A 25059-nucleotide genomic window follows, 5' to 3' on the forward strand; every position below is an offset into this window, starting at 1 on the left:
GAAGACCGAACATGGGCGCACTGCAAAACACCCATGTTCTGTCTTCAGTGCCTGAACCGCCGCTCATTAGTGCAGCGCCGGCCGCATCACCTCATAACGGCGGAGATCAGAGAAACCTCTCATCTCCGCCGCTATTCTCCTAAATGCTGCGATCACAGCTGACTGCAGCATTCAGGGGAAAATTATAAGGGGATGCCACTGGATCGCGTCACAGGGAATTCCTGTGACGCGATTGAGGGCCATACCATATATGGGCAGAAAGCCCAGGGTCTATTGAAGGACCCCAGGGCTGTCTTACCATATTTCCTGTTAAAGCATACTTTTGGGTATTTCCTAACAACTGCCTGTGTAATATCCATACACAGGCTAATGTACTGGCATATATCTGATATATGCCAGTATATTAAAGTTTTAAGAATAAAGTAAAAATATAGAGTAATATTAAATTAAAAAAAAAAAATACACATACACCTTTTTTTACAATAAACATTAAAATAAGTCTCAATACATAAAACATCCACATATTCAGTATTGGCGCGGCCGTAATAACCTGCACAACTATTTTTTTGCGTCATTTATGATGTGTACGCTGTAATAAAAAAACAAAAAAACTTATTTTCACTTATTATTGTGAGGCGCGAGGTGCGATGTATTTAACCTCCATGTTCCTCACATTAATAGTAATAAACCCCATCATGTACCTCGCACATTAACCCATTATGCCTGAGAAACATGATGGGGTTAATTACTATAATGTGAGGCAAATGGAGGTTAAATTCATCATTAGGGTATGTTCACACGGCAGCGTCCGTTACGGCTGAAATTACGGTGCTGTTTTCAGGAGAAAACAGCTCCGTAATTTCAGACGTAATGGCATGTGCAGGCGTCTTTCGCTGCGTCCATTACGGACGTAATGTGAGCAGTTTTTCCATGGAAAACGGCTCCATTTACGTCCTGAAGATATGACAGGCACTTTGACGCGGGCGTCTTTTTTATGCGCCGCCTTTTGACAGCGGCGCGTAAAAAAAATGACCGTCGGCACAGAATATCGTAAGACCCGTTCTAATGAATGGGCAGATGTTTGCCGACGCTTTTGAGACGCATTTTCGGACGTAATTCGGGGCTAAAACGCCCGAATTACATCCGTAAATAGTGTGTGTGAACCCAGCCTTACACCACGCGCCTCACATCACAAAATGGAAGAACTTTTAATTTATTATTACTGTTGGCAAAGTATTGTTTTGGTATCGAAATCGCAATATTACACGAAGTATCGGTATCGAAGTCCAAATTCTGTTATCGTGACATCCCTAGTACAACCTTAATGTTACTTTTGTATATTCGTTACTGGGTACCACTCAAAGGATTTTCAGGAGTAGGGAACAGTGCCGCACCATGGTTTCTTTTTAGGTATAGCTTCCTAGGAATATACCTATACAACTTTTTTCCCGTTCAGGAATTTTCAGGCAGACTTTGACCTGCCTGTGCTTTTTTGCCACAGCCGTATGTTCGCTCGCGGCCATTGATGCTAATGCAAGGACTGTGGGCAAAAAACACAGTGACGAACGCTTGGAAACGAGCACCGCAGGTTTTTTTCTGCCTCTCATTGATTTCAATGGGAGGTCAGGGCGGAACCGCTTTTTTTGGAAGGCCGATTTTGGTCGTTTTTTGGCGTTGATTCTGGTGCGGTTTTTGCGTCAAAATCAGCGCCAAAGAACTTTGTGTGAACAGGGCCAAACCGTTCCAGTCAATTAGCAGTGCCCACACAATAGAGTTCTGGCAACATTCCAGCCTGTAATAGTGCCCATACAAATAGCAGTGACCTTGCATGTGCTCGTGCAAATGTGTGTCCTTCTAATACAACCCACCTCATCTACACGACTTACAAGCAGCCATTGATATTCTATGTAAACCACGGCTTCATATAGATATGGGGGAGGGGTGTTCCCTATACTCCCCATTATACTGTATCGGACAACATATAAACCAAGTAACACCCCCTCCACGTGAATTTCACATCATACTTGTGTTTCTTGGGGAGATATTTCCCCCAACGCACAACAAACTTCCTGTCCGGTTCTAGTAATCTGACAGAACAATGTAGTCATCCTCTTCCCCAGGCTGAAATAGCTGATAACATAGAACAATAGCATGGACTCGCCTCTAAAGGAAATGTTAATACAAAAGTCTTATGGGGGTTGCGTACATTTCTGAAGATCTTTTCGTATTAGACTGAGTGGAGTGAGATGTGGGTAATACCGAACGTTACTGATCCGCAATTGAGCAAGAAAATCCTGTAATGAGGTGAACAATGTGTATAATAAGTTGTCATAGCAACAAGTATGTCATTACAGGAGGATGGAGGAGCAATTACTTGCACCAATTAAGAATAAAAGACTGAACATTCATAGCACAGGCCCGAGACCCAGGGGACGCCCGGTGAGTGCGGCTCTAGATCTACTCAGTGGCCACTTGGCCAGGTCTTTGCTTTTTAGAGGGGGTTATTGGGAATGGGCAACTTCTTCCTATTACAGCGTTCCCTCTGACATACTGATTGGGGGTTCACAGCCGGGCAGCCCTGTGATAGGCTGTTATTATTGGGACAAGCTGTCGGCAATCTGAAGTCAATGTAGAAAATCTGCAGACAACGGTCAAGACACCAAAATCGCCCCAGGACGGCGAAGAACTGGGATCTAAGTGACCGTGGATTGATTGTTGGTGCTGTGAGTATGTCAGACACTGCTGTTCCCCTGGGGGCTTTTCACATAAGGCTAGGGCTACACGGCGACTTTGGCCACGCGTCCAGAGATTGCTCCGTACATTGCATTAATGTGAGTGAATGTAACTTCATTGCAGCCTGCAAGTTACCCCGACTTGACGGTTGCAAGATCTCCAAAAAGTTGGGATTTCTTGCAAAGGTTGTGGCAACTTGCAGGTCGCAACGCGGTTACATTCACTTACGTTACTGCGGTGTACGCAGCGCTCTTTGCACGCGCAATCTATGTCGTGGCTAAAGTCGCCGTATAGCCTTAGGCTGGCCATACATTTTAGACGCTCGTTTGGCCGACCGCTATTCCTAACTCTCCCATACACGTGCTCAACCGGCCGAGCGTGCATGTGTTCTTGGTGAGAAAGCCGCGCATCTAATAACGAACAAAAGGATCAGGCAAGTTGAAATTCAACATGTCCGACCCCTTGAAATCGTCAGGCTTGGATGACCTGCATCTAATGTGTATGGCCAGCTTCAGTCTCTGCAGTAGTGGTCTCCAAGCTTTGGCTCTCCGGTTGTTACAACCTTTCATAGACCTCAATGGAAACAGCGCCCACCTCCACATTTAGCCTATGCAGTGGCCTCGCTGGCTTGTGGAATAGGAGACCCCCATTCTGAAAGGTGGGACCCTCACCTGCCGCTCATCGGGTTTGGTTCCCAGCTTTCCACGCTTCCTCAATGGTTCATATAGTTGCAGTTTGATTAGAGAGTTACATCACCTGCTCTCTCCCTCCCCCACTGTTGATATAGCATTCTAAGGGTATGTTCACACGCTAGACTAAAAACGGCTTGTTTTCAAGGGGAAACATCCCCTGATTTTCAGCCATTTTTAACCCCTATCCGCACCAGGACGTAACTGTCCGTCCTCACGGGAGGTTACTTCCCGCACGAGGACGTACAGTTACTGAGTTTTTCCCGGTGCACACTGTCGGCGACAGTGTGCACCGGGAACCGGGAGGTCAGCTGTCGCCGACAGCTGACACTCCCCTCTTGCCAGCCAGCGGTCCTTTGCCGCTGATTTCGGCGCATTAACCCCTTAAATTTTAGGGGTTTCTAGCATATCGGCAGACCCCCGTCCGAAATCGCGGGATCTGCCGATAGTTAGTATGGCAAACGGAAGCCAAACAATGGCTTCCGGGTCTGCCATGGACGGAAGCCCATCAGGACCAATGTTCGGCTGGTCCTGATAGGCTTCCTGTCAGAGTGACAGGAAGTCACTGTGTCCCCGACAGCTGACACTCTCCAGTGTTGCCAATCAGCAGCTCATCGTCGCTGATTTCGGCAATTAACCCGTTACATGCGGGGCTCGATTGCGATCTCCGCATGTAGCGGGTTTGTAGCGCATCAGCAGCCCCCATGCAATCGTGGGGGCTTCTGATGCTTGTGATGGCACCCGGGGGCCAGACAACGGCCCCCAAGTCTGCCATGTATGTCAGCCTATGAGGATCAGCCTCTGCTGATCCTCGTAGACCAACTGTCAGAGTAACTGTGACGTCACACTGACAGTTGGAATACATTACACTACCTAGGTAGTGTAATGTATTCTAGCAGCGATCAGAGCTGTAGGTAAAAAAAGAAAGTGTAAAAAGTAAAAAAAAGTTAATAAAAATGTTTTATAAAAGTGTAAAAATAAAAGGTTTTGTTTTCCTATAATAAGTCATTTATTATAGGGAAAAAATGAAAACGTTAAAAAAAAGTGCACATATTTGGTATCGCCGCGTTCGTAACGACCCAATCTATGAAACTATAATGTTAATTTTTCCGCACGGTGAACGCCGCAAACAAAATAAACGGAAAACTGTCAGCATCGCTATTTTTTGGTCACCACCCCTCCCAAGATATAGAATAAAAAGTGATCAAAAAGTCGCATTTACCCCAAAATGGTACCAATAAAAACTACAACCCATCCCGCAAAAAACAAGACCTCCCACAGCTTTTTGACGAAAAAATTAAAAAGTCACGGCTCAGAATATGGTTTAACAATTATTTTATAGAAACTTAATTTTATTGTGCAAACGCTGCAAAACTTAAAAAAAACTATACACATATGGTATCGGCGTAATCGTACCGACCGGCAGAATAAATTAAAACGTAATTTATTGCGCACGGTGAACGCTGTAATAAATAAAGAATTTAAAGCGCCAAAATTGCTGTTTTTGTGTCACATTAGCTCTAAAAAAAGATCCTGAGGGGCCAAAATGCTCACTATACCCCTAGAAAAATTCCTTGAGGGGTGTAGATTCCAAAATGGGGTCACTTTTGGGGGGTTGCCACTGTTTTGGTCCCTCCGGGGCGTTGCAAACCCGACATGGCACTGAAAACCAATCCAGCAAAATCTGCGCTCCAAAATCCAAAAGGCGCTCCCTCCCTTCTGAGCCCTGCTGTGGGTCCAAACATCAGTTACCGACCACATATGGGGTATTGCCGTAATCGGGAGAAATTGCTTTACAAATTTTGGGGTGCTTTTTCTCCTTTATTCCTTGTAAAAATGAAAAAAATTCTATGTTTCCACAGAAAAATAGGTGACTTTCATCTTCACAGACTAATTCCACTAAATTCTGCAAAAAAACTGTGGGGTCAATATGCTAACTATACCCCTAGAAAAATGCCTTGAGGGGTGTAGTTTCCAAAATGGGGTCACTTTGCGGGGGTTTCGACTGTTTAGGTACCACAAGACCTCCTCAAACCTGACATGGTGCCTAAAATATATTCCTAAAAAAAGGAGGCCCCAAAATCCACTAGGTGCTCATTTGCTTCTGCGGCCTGTGTTTCAGTCCATTAGGACACTAGGGCCACATGTTGGATATTTCTAAAATCTGCAGAATCTGGGCAATAAATATTGAGTTGCGTTTCTCAGGTAAAACCTTCTGTGTTACAGATTTTTTTTTATTAGAAATGAATTTTGGCAAAAAAAATGAAATTTGTAAATTTCACCTCTACTTTGCCTTAATTCCTGTGAAACGCCTAAAGGGTTAAAATACTTTCTGAATGTGGTTTTGAATGCCTTGAGGGGTACAGTTTTCAAAATGGGGTGATTTATGGGGACTTTCTAATATATAAGGCCCTCAAAGCCACTTCAGAACTGAACTGGTCCCTGAAAAAATAGCCTTTTGAAATTTTATTGAAAATATGAGAAATTGCTGCTAAAGTTCTAAGCCTCGTAACGTCCTAGAAAAATAAAAGTACGTGAAAAAAATGATGCAAACATAAAGTAGACATATGGGGGATGGTAACTAGTAACTATTTTGTGTGGTATTACTATCTGTTTCACAAGCAAATACATTTAAATTTAGAAAAATGCTAATTTTTGCAAATTTTTGCTAAAATTTGAAGTTTTTCACAAATAAATATTGAATTTATCAACCAAATTTTTTCACTAACATAAAGTACAATATGTCACGAGAAAACAATCTCAGAATCGCTTGGATAGGCAAAAGCATTCCGGAGTTATTACCACATAAAGTGACACATGTCAGATTTGAAAAAATCATCTGTGTCCACAAGGCCAAAACAGGCTGTGTCCTGAAGGGGTGAAAGCATCAAGCGTTTTTTACGGATGTTTTTGGAGCTGTTTTTCTATTGAGATAATGTAAAACGGCTCAAGAAGTGATGTGCACTTCTATTTACGGAGATGGTTTTTTTACACGCCAGTTTTTCAAACGGCCGCGTAAAAAAACACCGAAATGCAGTTTTTCCCATTGAAGTCAATGAGCAGATGTTTGGTGGCGTTCAGCTTCCGTTTTTTTCAGCTGTTTTTAAGGGCGTTTACAGCCTGAAAATAAGCCGTGTGAACATACCCTTATTGTGAGACAGGATGAACAGGTCCCGCTCGGCTTAGAGAAGGCTTGATAAAGGTATATGCAGTCTATGGGGTAGGGGCTCAATATAACTTACCTGGCTGACCCACGCTTCCTCTGTTATATACAGGTTGTCCATAGAATATATTGAAGTACAATGGCACTGGCTTCCTTATCCATTCTCCTTGACAGTGAATGGTTAAATATAAGAAAAAGGCAGGGTTGCACATAGGCCGGGATTATGAGCAGGCACAGTAGATCCCGGTGTGTGAATAGCTTGTTGTTCAGCAGTTTAGTGCTATCTCTCCTCTGATCTCCGGCTGATCATGTCTGGACAGGACTGTTTGCTCAGTTCACAATTCATCATGTGTTCAGCTACGAACTGTTCAGAAGTTTTACCAATTACTTACCGCCAATGGCATGGGTTGCGGAGAGACAGAAAGACCATACAGATGGGCTGAGGGGGGGGGGGGGGGTTGGCCAAAATCAGTCATCACTAGAAGGGAACCATCCCAAGAGTCCGGCCGCTCCCACCTGTATGAGATGAATAGATAGATAGATAGATACATACATACATACATACATAGATATGCGATGGATAGATAGGCGATGGATAGATAGGCGATGGATAGATAGGCGATGGATAGATAGATAGATATGCATGCGATGGATAGATAGATATGCATGCGATGGATAGATATGCATGCGATGGATAGATATGCATGCGATGGATAGATATGCATGCGATGGATAGATATGCATGCGATGGATAGATATGCATGCGATGGATAGATAGATGGATAGATATGCATGCGATGGATAGATAGATAGGCATGCGATAGATAGATAGATAGATAGGCATGCGATAGATAGATATGCGATGGATAGATATGCGATGGATAGATATGCGATGGCTAGATATGCGATGGCTAGATATGCGATGGATAGATAGATGTGCATGCGATGAATGGATAGATAGATAGATATGCATGCGATAGATAGATATGCATGCGATGGATAGATAGATATGAGATGAGCTATATACATAGATAAATACAGATGAGATAGCTGAATTGAGATACAGTTGCAAGAAAAAGTAAGTGAACCCCTTTGGACTGACCTGGATTCCTGTAATAATTATTAATAAAATGGTGTCTGGTTGTAGTGGTAAGGCTGGCATACACAGGCAGATTTCTGCCCATAACAATGGCTGAGGCTGGGTTCACACGACCATGTTACGTCCGTAATGTACGGAACGTATTTCGGCCGGAAAACCTGGACTGAACACACTGCAGGAAGCCGGGCTCCTAGCATCATAGTTATGTACGACGCTAGGAGTCCCTGCCTCGCTGCAGGACAACTGTCCCGTACTGTAATCATGTTTTCAGTACGGGACAGTTGTCCCGCAGCGAGGCAGGGACTCCTGGCATCGTACATAACTATGATGCTAGGAGCCCGGCTCCCTCCAGTGTGTTCAGTCCGGGTCTTCCGGCCGAAATACGTTCCGTACATTACGGACGTAACATGGTCGTGTGAATCCAGCCTAATAGAACAAGTAGTTCGTCGCTAGTTTATATGGCCCTGTTTCATGGATCAATGCAAACTGTATAGGGACGACAGTTTGCATATTCTCAGCAGCACGTTTACCCGGGGAGATGAGCTGCCGACAATGATTATTTTATAGGCTGTGTTAAAGATGTGATCAGTTGACAAATGACAGAATAGATAGTTTTTCAGCTGATCGTAGACATTAAGGGCCTGTTCACATCACCGTTGCCCTTCCGTTGAGGGGTTCTGTTGGAGGTTTCCGTCGGGTTAACCCCTAAACGGAAAGGCAAACTGATACCTAAGGTTCCATTTCCATCGCCATTGATATCAATGGTGACGGAAACCTTGCTAATGGTTTCCGTCTGTCATCGTTGTGACAGGGTTCCGTTGTTCTTGACGGAACCAATAGCGTAGTGGACTGCGCTATTGATTCAGTCAAAACGACTAAACTCTTGCACAACGGAGACAAACGGAAAACAATGGCAACGGATCAGTCACCGTTGATATCAATGGTGATGGAAACCGAAAGCTATGGTTTCCGTTTGTGTCCGTCAGGGCTCTGTCCCGACGGAAAGCTCAGACGCAACGGAGTCCTAGCGCAGAAGTGAACGAAGCCTTGTGTGCTTTGGGTCATTGTCTTGTTGCATCACCCATCTCTTCAGCTCGAGGTCATGGACTGCTGCCCTTCGATTCTCCTGTAAAATGTTTTGATTCATCTTTAACCCCTTCCCGACATTTGCCGTATGGATACGTCATGGAAAGCTGGTGCTTGAATGACTGACAGATCTGATACATTGCACTACATAGGTAGTGCAATGTATTAGAAAAAAAATAAATCTGACAGTTGGACCTTCAAGTTTTAAAACCTATAATAAAAGTTTCAAGTAATAAAATACAACACAATCGCCCTGTTCCCTTATCAAGTCCTTTTATTATTGAAAAAAATAAACCGTACATATTTGGTATCGCCGCATCCGTAACCGCGTGAACTATAAAAATATTATGTTATTTATTCCACGTGGTGAACGGTGTAAAAAAAAAAACAAAAAACCAGAATTTAAAAAGTGATCAAAAAGTCGCATGTATCCAAAAATGGTACCTATAACATCTATAGCTCATCTCGCAAAAATCAAGTCCTCATACAGCTCTATCGACGAAAAAATTAAAAAGTTATGGTTCTCACAACTTGGCGACACAAAAAATACATTCTTTTTACAAAAGTTATTTTATTGTGCAAAAAGTTGTAAAACCTAAAAAAGTGCTATAAATTTGGTATCGCCGGAATCGGACTGACCTGCAGAATAAAGATAACATGTAATTTATAACGCATGGTGAACGCTGTATAAAAAAAACCCTAAAAAACTATGCCAGAATTGCAGTTTTTTTGTTCCCTTGTCTCCCAAAAAATAGGATAAAAAGTGATCAAAAAGTTGCATGTACCCCAAAATGGAACCGATAATAACTACAGCTCGTCACGCAAAAAAACAGCCCTCATACCACTACGTCTATGAAAAAATAAAATTAGTTAAGGCTCTAATAAGTCAGGAAAGAAAAATATGCAGTTGTGCAGATCAGAGGGGAACATTTCTTCTGTTTCAAGAGGCGATTTATCAAGGCCTTAAAATTAGGGAACCAGGAAGGGGGACCCAAACATATCTGCTAGAAGCGAGGGTGCCCGTATTATACCAGGACAACACTTCCTAGCAATTCTCCAAACTGCAAAGGCGCGGAGTGTGGACCAAAAGGGGCATAAGAAAGACATTTATCAGTCCGACACCGGCCTGTGCAGAAAGGATTGCTTCACAGCGTAACACACATCTATGGATTATTTGATTGTTTTTTTTTAACCCAATTATTATACCACCTGACTATGCCCCTGATGTACTCTGCCCCACTCACATATGCCCCACATTATAAACTGAAACGCCAGCAATACTCAAACAAATCTACTACCAAGGAAATCCACGCTCCAAAAGCCAAATGATGCTCCGTCCTCTCTGAACCCTACAGTGTGCCCAAACAGCAGTTTTCTTCCACATATATGGCATAGCCATAGCCGGGAGAACCTTTTTAACAATTTTTTGGGGTGTGTGTGTCTCCAGTTGCACAAGCTGGGCACTACATATTTACTACTGAAATGGCATATCTAGGGAAAAATGTTAATTTTTACTTTGCACCATCCGCAGCGCAATCATTTATGGAAAAGACCTGTGGTTGTGAAGATGCTCACTGCACCCCTTAATAAATGCCTTGAGGGGTACAGTTTCCCAAATAGGCACTTCTCAGGGGTTTCTTTTATTATTTCACATCAGAGCCTCTGCAATTGTGATTCAATACTTTGTAAATTGCCAAATTAGGCCTCAATTTCGCATGGTACTCCTTCACTCCTGAGCCCTGTCAAATGTCCAGGCAAAAGATTAGGGCCACACGTAGGATGTTTCTAAAACCGGGAAACAGCATAATAATTAGCGGTCTTGTTATGGTGGCAGAAGCTGGGCACCACATATTGGCATATCTATGCTAAAAATCCCATTTTCACTCTGCAACATCGAGAGCACACTAATTTCTGCAAAACACTTGCAAGGTTAACATGCTCACTACACCCCTACGTAAATACCTTGAGGGGTGTAGTCTCCAAAATGGAGTCCCTTCTGGGGGGTTTCCACTGCTTTCTTCCCACAGGGGCTTTGCAAATGCGACATAGCGACCAGCAAAATCTGTACTCCAAAAGACAAATGGTGCTCCTTCCATTCTGAGCCCTACTGTGTGCACAAACAGTAGTTTATTACCACATATGGGGTATTGCCGTACTCGGGAGAAATTGCTTTACAAATGTTGTGGTGCTTTTTCTCCTTTAGTCATTGCGGAAATGAAAAAAATTAGCTAAACCTACATTTTCTTTGAAAAAATTTAGATTTAAATTTTTACGGCCTAATTCCAATATTTTCTGAAAAAAACCTGGGTGTAGTTTACAAAATGGGGTCACTTGTGGGGGTGTTTCCACTGTTTTGTCTCCTCAGGGGCTTTGCAAATGTGACTTGGCCTCCGCAAACCATTCCTGCTAAATTTGAGCTCCAAAAGCCAAATGGCGCTCTTTCCTTTCTGAGCCCTGCCGTGTGTCCAAACAGCCGGTTATTACCACATGTGGGGTATTGTTTTACTCAGGAGAAATTGCTTTACAAATGTTGCAGTGTTTTTTTCTCCTTTATACCTTGTGGAAATGAAAAAAAATTAGCTAAACCTACATTTTCTTTGAAAAAATTTCGATTTTAATTTTTACAGCCGAATTCCAATATTTCTGAAAAAAATCCTGTGCGGTGAAAATGCTCACTATACCACTAGATAATTTCCTTGAGGGGTGTAGTTTCCCAAATGGGGTCACTTTTGGGGGATTTCCACTGTTTTGGCACCGAAAGAGCCCTTCAAACCTGACATGTTGCCTAAAATATATTTTAATAAAAAGGCGGCCCCAAAATCCACTAGGTGCTCTTTTGCTTCTGAGGCCAGTGCTTCAGTCTATTAGTGCACTAGGGCCACATCTGTGATATTTCCTAAATCTGCAGAACCTGGGCAATAAATATTGAGTTGCGTTTCTCTGGTAAAACCTTCTGTGTTACAAAAAAAAATTGATTAAAAATGAAATTTATAAATTTCACCTCCACGTTTCTTTAATTCCTGTGAAGCGTCTAAAGGGTTAAGAAACTTTCTTAATGCTGTTTTGAATACTTTGAGGGGTGAAGTTTTTAAAATGGGGTGACTTATTGGGGGTTTCTAATATATAAGGCCCTCAAAGCCACTTCACATCTGAACTGGCCCCTGTAAAAATAGCCTTTTGACATTTTCTTGAAAATGTGAGAAATTGCTGCTAAAGTTCTAAGCCTTGTGACGTCCTAGAAAAATTAAAGGGATGTTCAAAAAACTATGAAAACATAAAATAGACATGTGGGGGATGTTAATTAGCAACAATTTTGTGGTATAACTGCCTGTCTTACAAGCAGATACATTTACATTTAGAAAAATGCACATTTTTGCAATTATTCCCTAAACTTTGGTGTTTTTCACAATTAAATACTGAATGTATCGAGCAAATTTTGCTAGTAACATAGTCCAATGTGTCACGAGAAAACAATCTCAGAATCGCTTGGATAGGTAAAAGCATTCCAAATTTATTACCACATAAAGTGAAACAGGTCAGATTTGAAAAATGAAGCTCTGTCAGGAAGGTCAAAAGTGGCCAAAGCGGGAAGGGGTTAAATTCATTGTTCCCTCAATGATCGCAAGCTGTCCAGGCCCTAAGGCAGCAAAGCAGCCCCAAGACATGATGCCCCCTCCATCACGCTTCACAGTTTGGATGAGGAGTTGGTGTTGGAGTGCAGTATTCTTTTTCCTCCAAACATGAACAAAGGTTTCTGCAGTTTGTAAAGTCCTCAGTAGGTCTTTTGCTGTTACCCTTGGGTCTTTTCTCACCTCTTTCAGGGTTGCCCTTTATGCTCCTGGAGTGATCTTAACAAGACCTCCACTCCTAGGGATAGTATCAACATTCCTAAGATCTTCTGGAAGTTGTTTGCATCGAGGCTTGATTCACACTACCCATCTTTTTAAAGAACAGATTTGTCAGTAATCAGGCGTTGTGTGCCTTTATTTTAAATGGCAACGCACCTGTGAAACCCACACCTGTAATTTCATTTCCTTAATTGAAACACCTTTTCCCAATTAGCTCTTGGAGACGTCATTAACAAGAGATTCACTTCTATTCTCTCCCTGCACTGTGGATATTTACTCAATGTGCTCAGCAAAAGGCGTGAACAGAATAACTCTGTTATTAGTGTAGTTAGAAGTTGTCTCATCACAACCCCTCTGTCCATATGCAAACGTCTATGAGCCAGAGTGGATCCCTTCATCTAAATGGCCACCATGTAATACTACATATCCCCTGCGGAGGCTACTGATCGCCGGGGTTATCTGTGATGAGACAAGCCCTTTAACCACAAATGGGTCTTTCTTCACTAAATTCTCACCTCAGAGGATAGGACTAAATTTTAGCTATTCTCCCATAATGTACGGTTCATTACTATGAAAAATGTCGAACTCTAGGAATGTCGGCCATATTGGTTATCACCCAGCATTCCCAAAAACAGATGTAACTACCAAACTGGTGAATAGAATTACTTATATTTACTGGGGGGGGGGGGGGTACTATGTGGTAGTTGCACTTTATAATCCCTATATTCTCACTTCAAATGGGATCTTGGCGTTTTCCTGTGTTTTTCGTGCTTCCATTAACACAGCCAAGGTTACTCTTTGTAGTCCTGGGATTTCCCCTTGAATGGAACACACCTTTACGGGTGCCACATATCTCCGCTCTATTTATTGACATAAAGGCTTAGTTGTCACAGTACAAATGACACATGACAAATTCTCCTCGTCCAGGCACACACACCGCTCTATCGCTGGAGCCGTTGAGAAAGGTATTTACCAGGAGCCCGTGTCTCCAACACAGCCCTAGCTTTAGCGCTGTCTGAAGAGGGGATCTCCGCCAACCACCATGACATCGAAGGCCACTGGTAAAAGAGCTTCTGTGGCCAGTGTCCGGATGAACATGGACGCCACCGACAAATCAATACAGAAAACGGTAAAGAATCTTAGTGAGCTGTAATATTCTCCTGCCTGCTGTAGCAAAATAATGAGCTATATTATAATATAATGCAATATTGTAGCATTATAACCTTATTACGGGCATGTTGTGATGCAGCAATAAAGAGAAATGCGTTGAACGCCGCAGTGTTCTGGATCTACATTATAATTTATTATCATTTAATGCGATGCTATAGTATTATAACCTTATTGCATACATTTGTGATGTAAAACAATAGTAGAAAAGAGCGATTTATTATTTTTTTAATCAAATCTTTCAGTAGATGAGATGAGGATTGTGTTGAATCCGGCAGGTTATTGGAGATAGAATGAATTAACTTAATAGTGTAGCATTATAACCTTATTACGTGCATGTTGTGGTGCAGAGATTGCTGTGACTGCAATGGGTACGAGTCTTACAGATTGGTAATATTATCCTGGTTATTGTAGCATTATAACCTTATTACGTGCATGTTGTGGTGCAGAGATTGCTGTAATATTATCTTGTTTATTATAGCATTATAACCTTATTATAAGGCTGATAAAATAATGCTCTGCGTCTCCTATGTCTAGCCTATAAGGAGTAAGCCGCTTCTGGGTAATGTGTCCATCAATAACCAAACCTCCTGGAGTCTATCTGGTCTGCTCGCTGCCCAAAGGATGACCAAGAACCTGAAGGTAAGTCCTATATGTATGTACAATTTGTAATAGGGTCACAAAGGGGGCTACAGTATCCTATAATATCATATGCAAACCTGTGACCAAAATAGAAAGGGGTTACAGTGGGACCCTCATCTTTTAGCCAGAGCATAGAGGCTTCAAAAAGTGTGTGTAATGCTTTACTTCACCTGTGGAGGCACTGCAGGGAAACTCCTACACTGATTTTTTAAGAAAAGTAAGGTTTTTAATGGACGCCATTACAATCTCTATAGTAAAAAGCTTTTTGCACTCTCTGAGTAAGATATATATATATATATATATATATATATATATATTGTATATAATGTGTGTGTATGTATATAGTCATATAGAGATACATCATCTATCCAGTAGTTCGGTAGTTTTGGAATTGTCTTAACCAGGAAGATCAGGATGAGCAGCTCCATACGCTTCATCCGTATAGGAGAGTGTTTTAATATTGTAGTGCACTATAAAAGTCACATAGACCGAGGCTGCCACCTAACCAGAGATAATTAACCCCTTCTCGCAAAATGATGTACATTTACATAATGGTGATCACACCAGCACAGAGCTGCTTATGTCCGATCACCTCAGGAGCCCCGCGGTCATTGACAGCTGGTTTCCTGCTGTAGCAGCCGGGATCAGAATAACCTCTTATCCTAGTTGTTTAACCCTTAAATGTCATGGTCAATAGTGACCGCAGCATCTAAGTAGTTGGTCAGAGGGAGGGGGCTGCTTCTGTCACCCATTGACACCCTGTGACGCAATCGCGGGCACTGATTGTTTGCTATGGCAGCTGGGGGCGTTATAAAGGATGAAGGCACAGCCTAATAGATTTCTTGTCCGTGTACGGGTGTGCGACTGAGTACACCAAAGCATTATATAAGCGATCAAGTGATCGCATTGTAATGTCAGCCAATGGGACTAAAAAATGTATTAAATAAAGTTTATTAAACAAAAAAGTGTTCAAAGTAAAAAAAAAACAACAAAACAACTTGTTTTATTTTGCAAAAGTGTAAAAATAAAAATACACATATATGGTGTTGCTGCAAACAACCCATATGATAAAGTTAACTATTAATTTAATCTGCAATTGACGTAACAAAAATTGAAAACAATATTCATTTGTAGGGTGAGATATATATATATCTATCATGAATATATCACTGATTAGTATGAAAATTAAAATCCTGGTGCCCCCACACTACCCATGTATAATATAGGGGGCTCCCGGAAGTAGAGGCCTAGTTATAACGTCTACCTCTGCCACCGCACATAGCCATGCGCAACGCAGTTTTTCAGGTTTTACGCAGGGCTGATGGAACGAGTTATAGGGGCTGTGGCATATACTTGGGGGACTTTTTGCTTGGCAAGAACGGGGTTTGTAGCTTGCAATTCGCGTGCATTTTAGTTGACACTAAGGGGCATTCTGGCTGGCAATGGGGGGCTGTAAATCACAGTTGGGGGAATTCTGGATAACAATGGACAGTGATATGGCTGGCAAAGGGGGTTGGCTTGTGCTGTGGCTGGCACTTGGGAGCATTGTGGATGGAAATAAGGGGGGGGGGTTATGGCTGCCAATTTTGGCTGGAAATAGGAATGACATTCAGGCTGACACTGGAGGGACATGTTGGCTGCCAACAAGAAGGGAAGTTTGTGGCTAGCGCAGATACTGAGGCAGGCACTTGGGGGAAATACTGACTGCAGATGGGGGGGGGGGGGGTTGGCTGACACTAGGTGTGGGGATTATAGCTGACACTTGATGACACATTGTGGCTGGCACTGTATGTGGGGATACACAATAATACACACCTGAGCTACTGAATTTTCTCACTTTTTTAATGTTAATCAATAAATGGGGTTCTGCCCTACTCTTAAAGGTGTACTTCAGCAGCTGCGCTGTGTATTATGAGGAATTATCTATCCCCCACTATATATCATGAAGAATATGAGAAGTCATCTAGGAGTTCTGTGACCATATAGAGGCTAGTGACCGGCGTCCGTTGTTCACGACCTGATCAGGTTTTCAGCCTCTGGATGGAAACAATAATGCATCCGTTCAATGGTGAAGAATTAAAACAAAGTATATTACTAGGTTTCAGAATGTAACAACTAAGTGCTGAACTATAGACCTGATGTTTTACCACAGTATATGTCTGCCTTTTGTATATTTACATGTTGTGTAGTACTACAATACCATCAGAAGGGGTCAGCATTTTTCCAACTGCTGACCAAAAAGTGAGTTTCTCTATAATGAGACGGTGGAAACAGCGACACCTGCAGGTTATACAAGAAAAACAAAACAAAAATAATTATATCTTACACAGTTCAGCCATAATATTACACTGACTAGTAAAGTGAATAAGGATCATCTGATTACAATGGCGTCTGACAAGGGGTAGAATATATTCGGCAGCAAGTGATCAATCAGCTCTTGAAGTTGATGAGTTGGAAGCAGAAAAAATGGACAAGTTTAAGAATCTGAGCGACTGTGACAAGGGCCAAATTGTGATGTTTAGACGACTGGGTCAGAGCATCTCCAAAACGGCCGGTCTTGTGGGGTGTTCCCGGTGTATACAGTGGTTAGTACCTACCAAAAATGGCCCAAGGAAGGACAACCGGGGAACCGCCGACAGGGTTATTGGCGCTCTAGGTTCATTAATGCGCGTGGGGAGAGAAGGCTAGCCCACCTGGTCTGAACCCACAGAAGATCTACTGCAGCAGAAATTGCAGAAAACGTTACTGCTGACTATAATAGAACAATGTCAGAATATGCAGAGCATCGCATCTTGTTGTGTTTGGAGCATTTTAGCCGCAGACCGGTCAGAGTTCCCATGCTGACCTCTGTCCACCGCCGAAAGTGTCTACAATGGACACGTGAGCATCAGAACTGGACTATGGAGCAATGGAAGAAGGTGCCTGGTCTGATGAATCACGTTTTCTTTTACTTCATGTGGGCGGCCGGGTGCGGGTGTGTCAGTCACCTGGGGAAGAGATGGCACCAGGATGCATTATGGGAAGAAGACAAGCCGGCGGAGGCAGTGTGATGTTCTGGGGAATGTTCTGCTGGGAAACCTGACATTCATGTGGATGTGACACCTACCACCTACCTAAACATTGCAGCAGACAAGTACCCCCTTCATGGTAGCAGTATTTCCTAATTGCCGTGCCCTCTTTCTGCAGGATAATGCCACCGCCACGCTGCAAACATTGATCAGGAATGGTCTGAGGAACATGACAAAGAGATCAAGGTGTTGACTTGTGGCCAAATTTCCCAGATCTCAATCCGATCGATTATCTGTGGAATGTGCTGGAAAAACAAGTCTGACCCATGGAGGCCGCACCTCACAATTTACAGGACAAAGTATCTGATGCCAACGTCCTGGTGCCAGAAACCACAGGAACCATCAGAGGTCTTGTGGAGTCCATGCCCCGATAGGTCAGAGCTGTTTTGGTGGCACCTGGGCAACCCACACAATATTAGGCAGGTGGTTGTAATGTTGTGGCTGAAGTGTATAGTAATGCCTAGAAAAGCTAGTAAGTAAAATATAGTTGCTGTAGATACATGTGACATGATGGCAGTTAGGTGGTGGACATGCTGGGGAGGCTACGTTCATTTACAGCAATCTGTCGAATCATGTCCATATTCACTGCTTTGTGGCTGTGGTAAATAAACAATGTCAACACGTCAGTGACTGCTTCTTGGCTGCCCACATGTCACTTCCTGGCAGCGAGTATGTGTTTTATTTTTTTATTGAAACATATTGGTTGGCACGGTTGTGGGGCACTCTGACTGACAGTTTATAGGAGCACTGGTTTCTGGCACTGTATATGGTGGCACTCTGCGTCTCTATTTATGGGAACGCTATCTGGCTGTCACTGTTTATGGGACACTGGCAGTTTTTATGGGGGATGTTTCTGGCTGCCAATCTTTATAGGAATATTCTCTGGCTGGCACGTCACTTCCTGGCAGCAAAGATTCTGGAGCGAGGAGAAAAAGAATGTGTTTATCCTTTCTTGATTGAAGCATATTGTCTAACTCTGTTATGGGGGCACTCTGTGGCTGAGAGATTATTGGGGCACTCACTGGCTGACACTGTTTACGGGACACTGGCACTTTTTATGGGGATCTTTCTGGCTGTTAATGTTTATAGGAAAACTCTGGCTGGCACTATTAATCTTGGCACTCTCTGAATGGCAATTTCAATGGGAGCACTCTCTGGTTGCCACTGTTATGGGAGCTCTCCTTGGATGGCACTGTTATGGGAGCACTCTCTGGATGGCACTGTTATGGGAGCACTCTCTGGATGGCACTGTTATGGGAGCACTCTCTGGATGGCACTGTTATGGGAGCACTCTCTGGTTGCCACTGTTATGGGAGCTCTCCTTGGATGGCACTGTTATGGGAGCACTCTCTGGATGGCACTGTTATGGGAGCACTCTCTGGATGGCACTGTTATGGGAGCACTCTCTGGATGGCACTGTTATGGGAGCACTCTCTGGATGGCACTGTTATGGGAGCACTCTCTGGATGGCACTGTTATGGGAGCACTCTCTGGATGGCACTGTTATGGGAGCACTCTCTGGATGGCACTGTAAGGGTATGTTCACACGCAAACCCAAAAACGTCTGAAAATACGGAGCTGTTTTCAAGGGAAAACAGCTCCTGATTTTCAGACGTTTTTTGAGCAACTCATGTTTTTTCCCAGCGTTTTTGGAGCTGTTTTTCAATAGTCAATGAAAAACAGCTCCAAAAACGTCCCAAGAAGTGACGTGACATGTATTTATTTTTTGCCGGTGTCTTTTTACGCGCCATTTTCGGGAAACGAGGCGTAAAATAATGCCCAGTCTGAACAGAAAGCTGTATTTCCCATTGAAATCAATGGGCAGATGTTTGTAGGCGTTCTGCTTCTGATTTTTCAGCCTTTTTTCGGGACGTTTACAGCCCGAAAAACGTCTGAAAACACTATGGGTGAACATACCCTTATGGGAGCACTCCCTGGATGGCACTGTCAATGGGAGTACTTTCTGGGTGGAACTTTTTATGGAGACACTCGCAATGCCTTTTTAAGCTGCATATGTCTCTATGGGCACTCTCTGTTTGGCACTATTAATAGGGATGCTTTCTGCCTGACTTTAGGGCGCTCTGACACTGCTTATGGGGACACTCTGGCTATGTAAATGGGGGGAATGGTTGTCATTGTTTGAGGCTATATATATATATATATATATATATATATATATATATAATAGTTTGACCCTGCTTAGCTATCTTAAATATGCCCTTGTTTTAAACTATGATATACTCATACTCTTGTGTCTTGGTTAGGAGAGGAGAGCCCATAAAGTAGCACTGGTGAAGAAGATTGAAATAGTAGAACCTCAGGTGAGTGACGCCATTTTGTCCGCTGTGTGCTGTTAACAAGGGGCCGAAGTGTTGTCTTATCGGGGGACGCAGTAATTATTTTGCCCCCTCAGTTTCCAGATGTGACTACAACCTATGCATTCCTTATAGCCGCGGCAGACCTGGCCCTCGACCCCAGTTCTGATACTCAAGGCCCAGTATTGTTTCTTTTATATATTTTTTATGTTTTTTTTATCACATCTATATAAGAATTATTATACCGGTATATTTCATTCATGGGTACGCTTGGTAAACAGCCATCTTGTTACCTGAAGCAGCCACTGGACTACAACCCCTCTTATCCCGTACACTATCTACCGTATGCTTTCATATTTATTGTGTCCACTATATCATTTACATATTGTGAAAGGATACTTCAAACCAATTTTAACGCCCTCTATCCCCTCCTTCCAGATAGGACATTTTCATACTTACACGTTACTTTCTCATATATACATGTGTTATGAATGCTTCGATGACCGCTGAATACACCGCACATCTCCCGACCCATGCTGTCGTTGCCATGACGACAAGATTTGCCGGCGTTTTGAGTTTAGCATTGAGAAGCAGAAATTTATCAAATTCTGTAGTCATAGCAACAACAGCATGTAACCGGGTTGAGATTTTTAGCATTTAGAAAGAAGAGAAAACATTAACATTTTATTTAACGGGCGGCGGGCCCATTTATGAAATATCAGATCTCGCAACCAGATAATTCATGCCTTTCACACTGGAGCTTATTGGTGACAACCTAAACTGCTTTTTTTGCAGATAGGCCTGTGTTCTGAACCCAGGGAATATGGAATATTTGATTAAGGATCTCTCATTTACACTAAGTTATATGCCCGTTTAGAGTATGAAGCGGCTGTCAATTGACAGCCGCTCCGCCCTCCTTTTACTGTACCGTATGTGATGCTATTGATACAAAAAGACGAGGATTCAGCATGCTGCATCCGGGCACCTAGTCCTGTACCCATGGAATATATTGGATATTTGATTGTAAAACAGCTCTCATTTACGCTAATGTATATGCTTGTTTACAGAGTATGGAGCAACTATCATATGACAGCCGCTTTTCTCTCCTTTTACTGTACCATATGTGATGCTACTGAGATAAATAGATGAGGATTCAACATGCTGCATCTGGGCACCTGGTCCTTAACCCAGGGAATATGAATATTTGATTGTAAAATAGCGCTCATTTACACTAAAGTTATATGCTCGTTTATAGAGTGTGAAGAAGCTGCCAAATTACAGCCGCTCCGCACTCCTTGTACTATACCATATGTGATGTTACTGAGACAAACAGATGAGGAATCACCATGCTGCATCTAGGCGCCTAGTCCTGTGCCCTAAACCCAGGGAATATGGATATTTGATTGTAAAATAGCTCATTTACAGAGTATGAAGCAGCTGTCATATGACAGACGCTCCTCTCTCCTTCTACTGCACCAAATGTGATGCAACTGAGACAAATAGATGAGGATTCAACATGCTGCATCTGGGCATATGTCCCTTAACCCAGGGAATATGGATATTGGATTGAAAAGGAGCTCTCAATTACATGCTCGTTTATAGAGTGTGAAGCAGCTGCCAAATTACAGCCGCTCCGCTCTCCTTGTACTGTACCATATGCTACGTTACTGCGAGAAACAGATGAGGAATCACCATGCTGGATGTTAATACAACAGAGATGGACAGGTCAATTGAAGACAATAGTCGGTTATCCTGTTTCTGCTAGGGGGCTGTTTTTTTTAACTAATAGTACCCTACAAAATAGCACTAAAAGTCTCTGATTTATTTGAAGAAAATCTGTATTTTTTTTTAGGTACACACATTTTCCCTCTTAAATCTTTTCATTTATTTTTACCTTCTCTAACCCCAGCCTCCATCCTTTGCCTCTCGGCCACCTCAGAAGGTCCAGGTCTCCGCCATCAGGCACATTCTAGAAGGCTACCTCCAATTACGGCTGGGAGACACCATTTATGACCCCAAAAAAGTTCCATCACTAGTGAAGGAGATCAGCGATGAGATTAAAAGCCAGGTGAAGAAGGTCTTGCCTGCACGATACAAGATGCTCTGTGTGGCAACAATGGGCGAAAGAGGTCAGGAAGACATCAAAGTGGTCAGCCGCTGCCTTTGGGACCCTCATGCTGACAATTATGCAGCTCACGTGTACCAGAACGATAGCCTCTTCTGTGTGGTGTCTGTATACACTGTATTCTGCGAGTGACCCTCCACCCATTGCCACCTACCATACGGTTTAGTCTTCTAGTATGACTCTCACTGTATGTCCTGTCTGCTATGTTCAATGCAACCTCTGCTGTAGATCCAAGGACATTGTTGTGCCTAAATATAAACGACGGCAAGAAAATGGTGTTGCCGTTACAAGCCAATCGGGCTCTGACACTTTTCTGGTGCTTATCGGAAAATTAAAGTTATTAGACAGAAAATGTAAGGGGTTAATCTCTATGGGGCTGTCCACCTTAACAGGACACTAACTGCATAATGTGAGGGAAACGAAAACGATTGTATGTCCTCTCAAAATCGTTAACAGTCCCCCCCCCCCCACCTCTAGATATTATAAGATCTCATATATCACGATTCTAATATTTAGTGCATGACAATAAAATGGTGTTGGTATAGATTTATTCCAATTTGGGGTGAATAAATCTGAACAAGAATGAGGGAGGGATTGATGTGGAGACGACATTTTCTTGTGATACAGGCCTGAGAAAGCAAGCGCTAAGTGTTTCTTGTGTCAGTGTGTCATTATCCTGTACCCCAGATCGCACTGTATTAATATTGGGTACCCCAAGTCTCGGTGTGTCATTGTTCTGTACCCCAAGTGTCAGCGTTATTATCCTGTACCCCAAATGGCAGTGTGTCATTGTTCTGTACCCCAAATATCACTGTGTCATTATCCTGTACCCCAAGTGTCAATATATTATTATCCTGTACCCCAAGTGTCAGCATGTCATTTTCTGTATCCCAAGTGTCATTATCCTGTGCTAGCGTACAGAATAAGTACACACTAAGTGTTAGTGTGCCGTTGTACTGTACCTCAAGTGTCCGTGTGTCACTTTTCTGTATCCCAAGTGTCAGTGTGTCATTATCCTGTACCCCAAGTGTCGTGACATTCATCACATTATAAATCAGTGGTGCAGGGGCAGTATACATACAGTATATACACTCATTGCTCAATTAAATAGTCACACTGGAAAGAGCCGAGTCACGGTCTGTAGAGCCACAAGGCAAAAACATGGGATGGACCAAACTCCACTTTTTTTTTTTTTTGTAAGAAGCGAAATGGAAAATGGCTCAGAAACATTTTGCCTAATAACCGTGCCGCATAGGGCATAAGTAATACCACCTGTGATCACGTACTAGTGCCATACAGTGGCCAATACCAAGGCTATACAATGGCCAAATACCGGTGTCATAGTGTCTAAAAAAAAACCAAAAAAACAACTTGCCAGTGCTCGAATAACAGGACCCAATAATGAACGAGCCAAACCACAATATAAAACACATTGGAGGGGCCGCAGATGCTGAGACCCCACGATCACCTGACTGGAGGACTATAGTGGCCTTACAACATTACTCCAGAAAGAAGAGCTGAAGGGGCACCGTGCCCATTCATTCTAGCAAAAGGGGGTCTCCATGCTATTTTAGGTCAGGGTCTTGATAACATGAATAATATGACAACTGGTGCGGACGCCATGTTGTGGTGCTCAGGAGGGTAGTAATTTCCCCTTCCCCACAAAGCAACCAGGGGGAACAAAGCTCTTTTAACCATCTACTCAATTTCACAGATGCTTTGATTTTGCAAATTCCTGCGTCAGGACCGAGATTTGAGATAAAGAAATTATTGGCGATTATTTTTATTGTAATGTTTTATTTCTTTATGGCTGCTGATGACATCACTGGATTTTTATAAAGTAGCACTGTTGTCGGCCAATGGGTATGATGAATATGAAGAAAGCCCAGCCCTTGGCATCTTAAGACATAACTTTCTTGCATTCCATTCATATGGCAGGAATTGGGCTCAGCAGTGGGGTGTAAATCATGGAAACTGGGTCACAGTTGCAGCCGGGACATCACAGCACACTCCACTATGTCAAATCCTCAAAACTACCCCCAAAGCTTTATGAGATCAGTCACATGATCCCTATCCGCCGCAGTGGAGCACTTACTGCGCACGCGTCATTCTCTCCCACTGCGGTTCAAGCCTCGCCGAGATTCAGTCGCCGCATTCAGCAAATGATTGGTGGCCGGCGAATGAATGGAGAAAACCACGCCCCTTTTCGCACTCGCCGGTCGCCAGCCCGTCTCTCAGCATCACGTGACCGGCGTGTGAGGCTGTCGGCGCCATCTTAGTTAGGCCAGCTGGTCAATTCTTCTATAAACAAAGGATGTGATGAGAAGCAGTAAAAAGTCCTCAAGAGACACAGTAGTGACAAACACATACTGAAAATGATAAATAATTATAACCTTTATTCATATGGCACTCATAGGGAGAGCAATAAACGTGAAAAAGTACAAATAATGAAAGAAATGGGAAAAATTAACTTCATTTTGTCACAATGTAGATAAGAATATTTTACAATGGTCCCTGGTAACAGCATTTCCCCGTATTTGGACACTTGCTGTGTTGGCGTCAGATGTGGTGAAATGGTCATTCCATATAAAACATTTTCTATGTCCGTCAGTCTTGTTCATTCCTCTTATGCCCGCCCACCACCGAATACTGGCCCGCCATGAATGTTGAAATCTCATTTGAGATATCGCGCATGCGCCCGTCATGTATGGTCTGACGCCCTTCCCTGCTTCGTCCGGGCCTCAGATCTAGTTACTGCGCATGCGGCGCTATGGTTTCCCGCTGTGCGCACGCTCCGGAACAGGACATCGATGCGCAAGCGCAGGATTTCACGTGTCCTGGGGGGAGGTGATCAAAAGTAAGGAGGCGGGGTTAACTCGGAAAGATTGAGGAATGAAGATATGACTCTTTTATGCTCATTAGCATAAGGAGCGGGAACACTAAAAAACGGAATACTAAAGGTACAGAGCTACATATAATACAGATAATTATAGGTTACATAAAAATGATTTTTCACGGACTACCACCAGATATTGCTGGTTTAATAGGTGAAATGCTGGCGACAGGTTCCCTTTAAGTCATTGACAAAATTAGATCGTATATGTAAAGATGGGATAGAGTGAGG

The 25059-nt window shown here is 43.0% G+C and overlaps 1 protein-coding gene and 1 long non-coding RNA gene across 3 annotated transcripts in view; one reads left to right on the forward strand and one right to left on the reverse strand.

Annotated features, from left to right (window-relative positions):
- Positions 1-2349: 2349 nt before the first annotated feature.
- On the forward strand, positions 2350-23186 carry LOC142750165 (dynein light chain Tctex-type protein 2B-like). Of its 2 annotated transcripts, XM_075859013.1 has the most exons (5): positions 2371-2439; positions 13546-13747; positions 14323-14427; positions 19760-19816; positions 21720-23186. In XM_075859013.1, the coding sequence occupies exons 2-5, from the start codon at positions 13661-13663 to the stop codon at positions 22065-22067; spliced, it is 597 nt and encodes a 198-aa protein (XP_075715128.1). In that variant the 5' UTR covers positions 2371-2439; positions 13546-13660; the 3' UTR covers positions 22068-23186. The 2 variants fall into 2 exon arrangements, with proteins under 2 accessions (XP_075715129.1, XP_075715128.1); XM_075859014.1 differs by lacking the exon at positions 13546-13747 and having other exon boundaries at positions 2350-2439.
- Positions 15603-25059, reverse strand: part of LOC142750166 (uncharacterized) — a 189881-nt gene continuing 180424 nt past the window's right edge. Inside the window, exon 4 of the long non-coding RNA XR_012882577.1 lies at positions 15603-16707. This is a non-coding gene — a long non-coding RNA (uncharacterized LOC142750166). The remainder of the gene's footprint in view (positions 16708-25059) is intronic.

This window comes from Rhinoderma darwinii, chromosome 3, assembly GCF_050947455.1.
Source record: "Rhinoderma darwinii isolate aRhiDar2 chromosome 3, aRhiDar2.hap1, whole genome shotgun sequence".
Taxonomy (NCBI): Eukaryota; Metazoa; Chordata; class Amphibia; order Anura; family Rhinodermatidae; genus Rhinoderma; species Rhinoderma darwinii.

What these genes read in the sequence shown, in the direction of transcription:
- LOC142750165 (XM_075859013.1), top strand. Translation starts at nt 13,661, where the DNA reads ATGACATCGAAGGCCACTGGTAAAAGAGCTTCTGTGGCCAGTGTCCGG. An exon ending in ACAAATCAATACAGAAAACG is followed by an intron (nt 13,748 to 14,322) that starts GTAAAGAATCTT and finishes TCCTATGTCTAG; the next exon opens with CCTATAAGGAGTAAGCCGCT. An exon ending in TTGAAATAGTAGAACCTCAG is followed by an intron (nt 19,817 to 21,719) that starts GTGAGTGACGCC and finishes CTCTAACCCCAG; the next exon opens with CCTCCATCCTTTGCCTCTCG.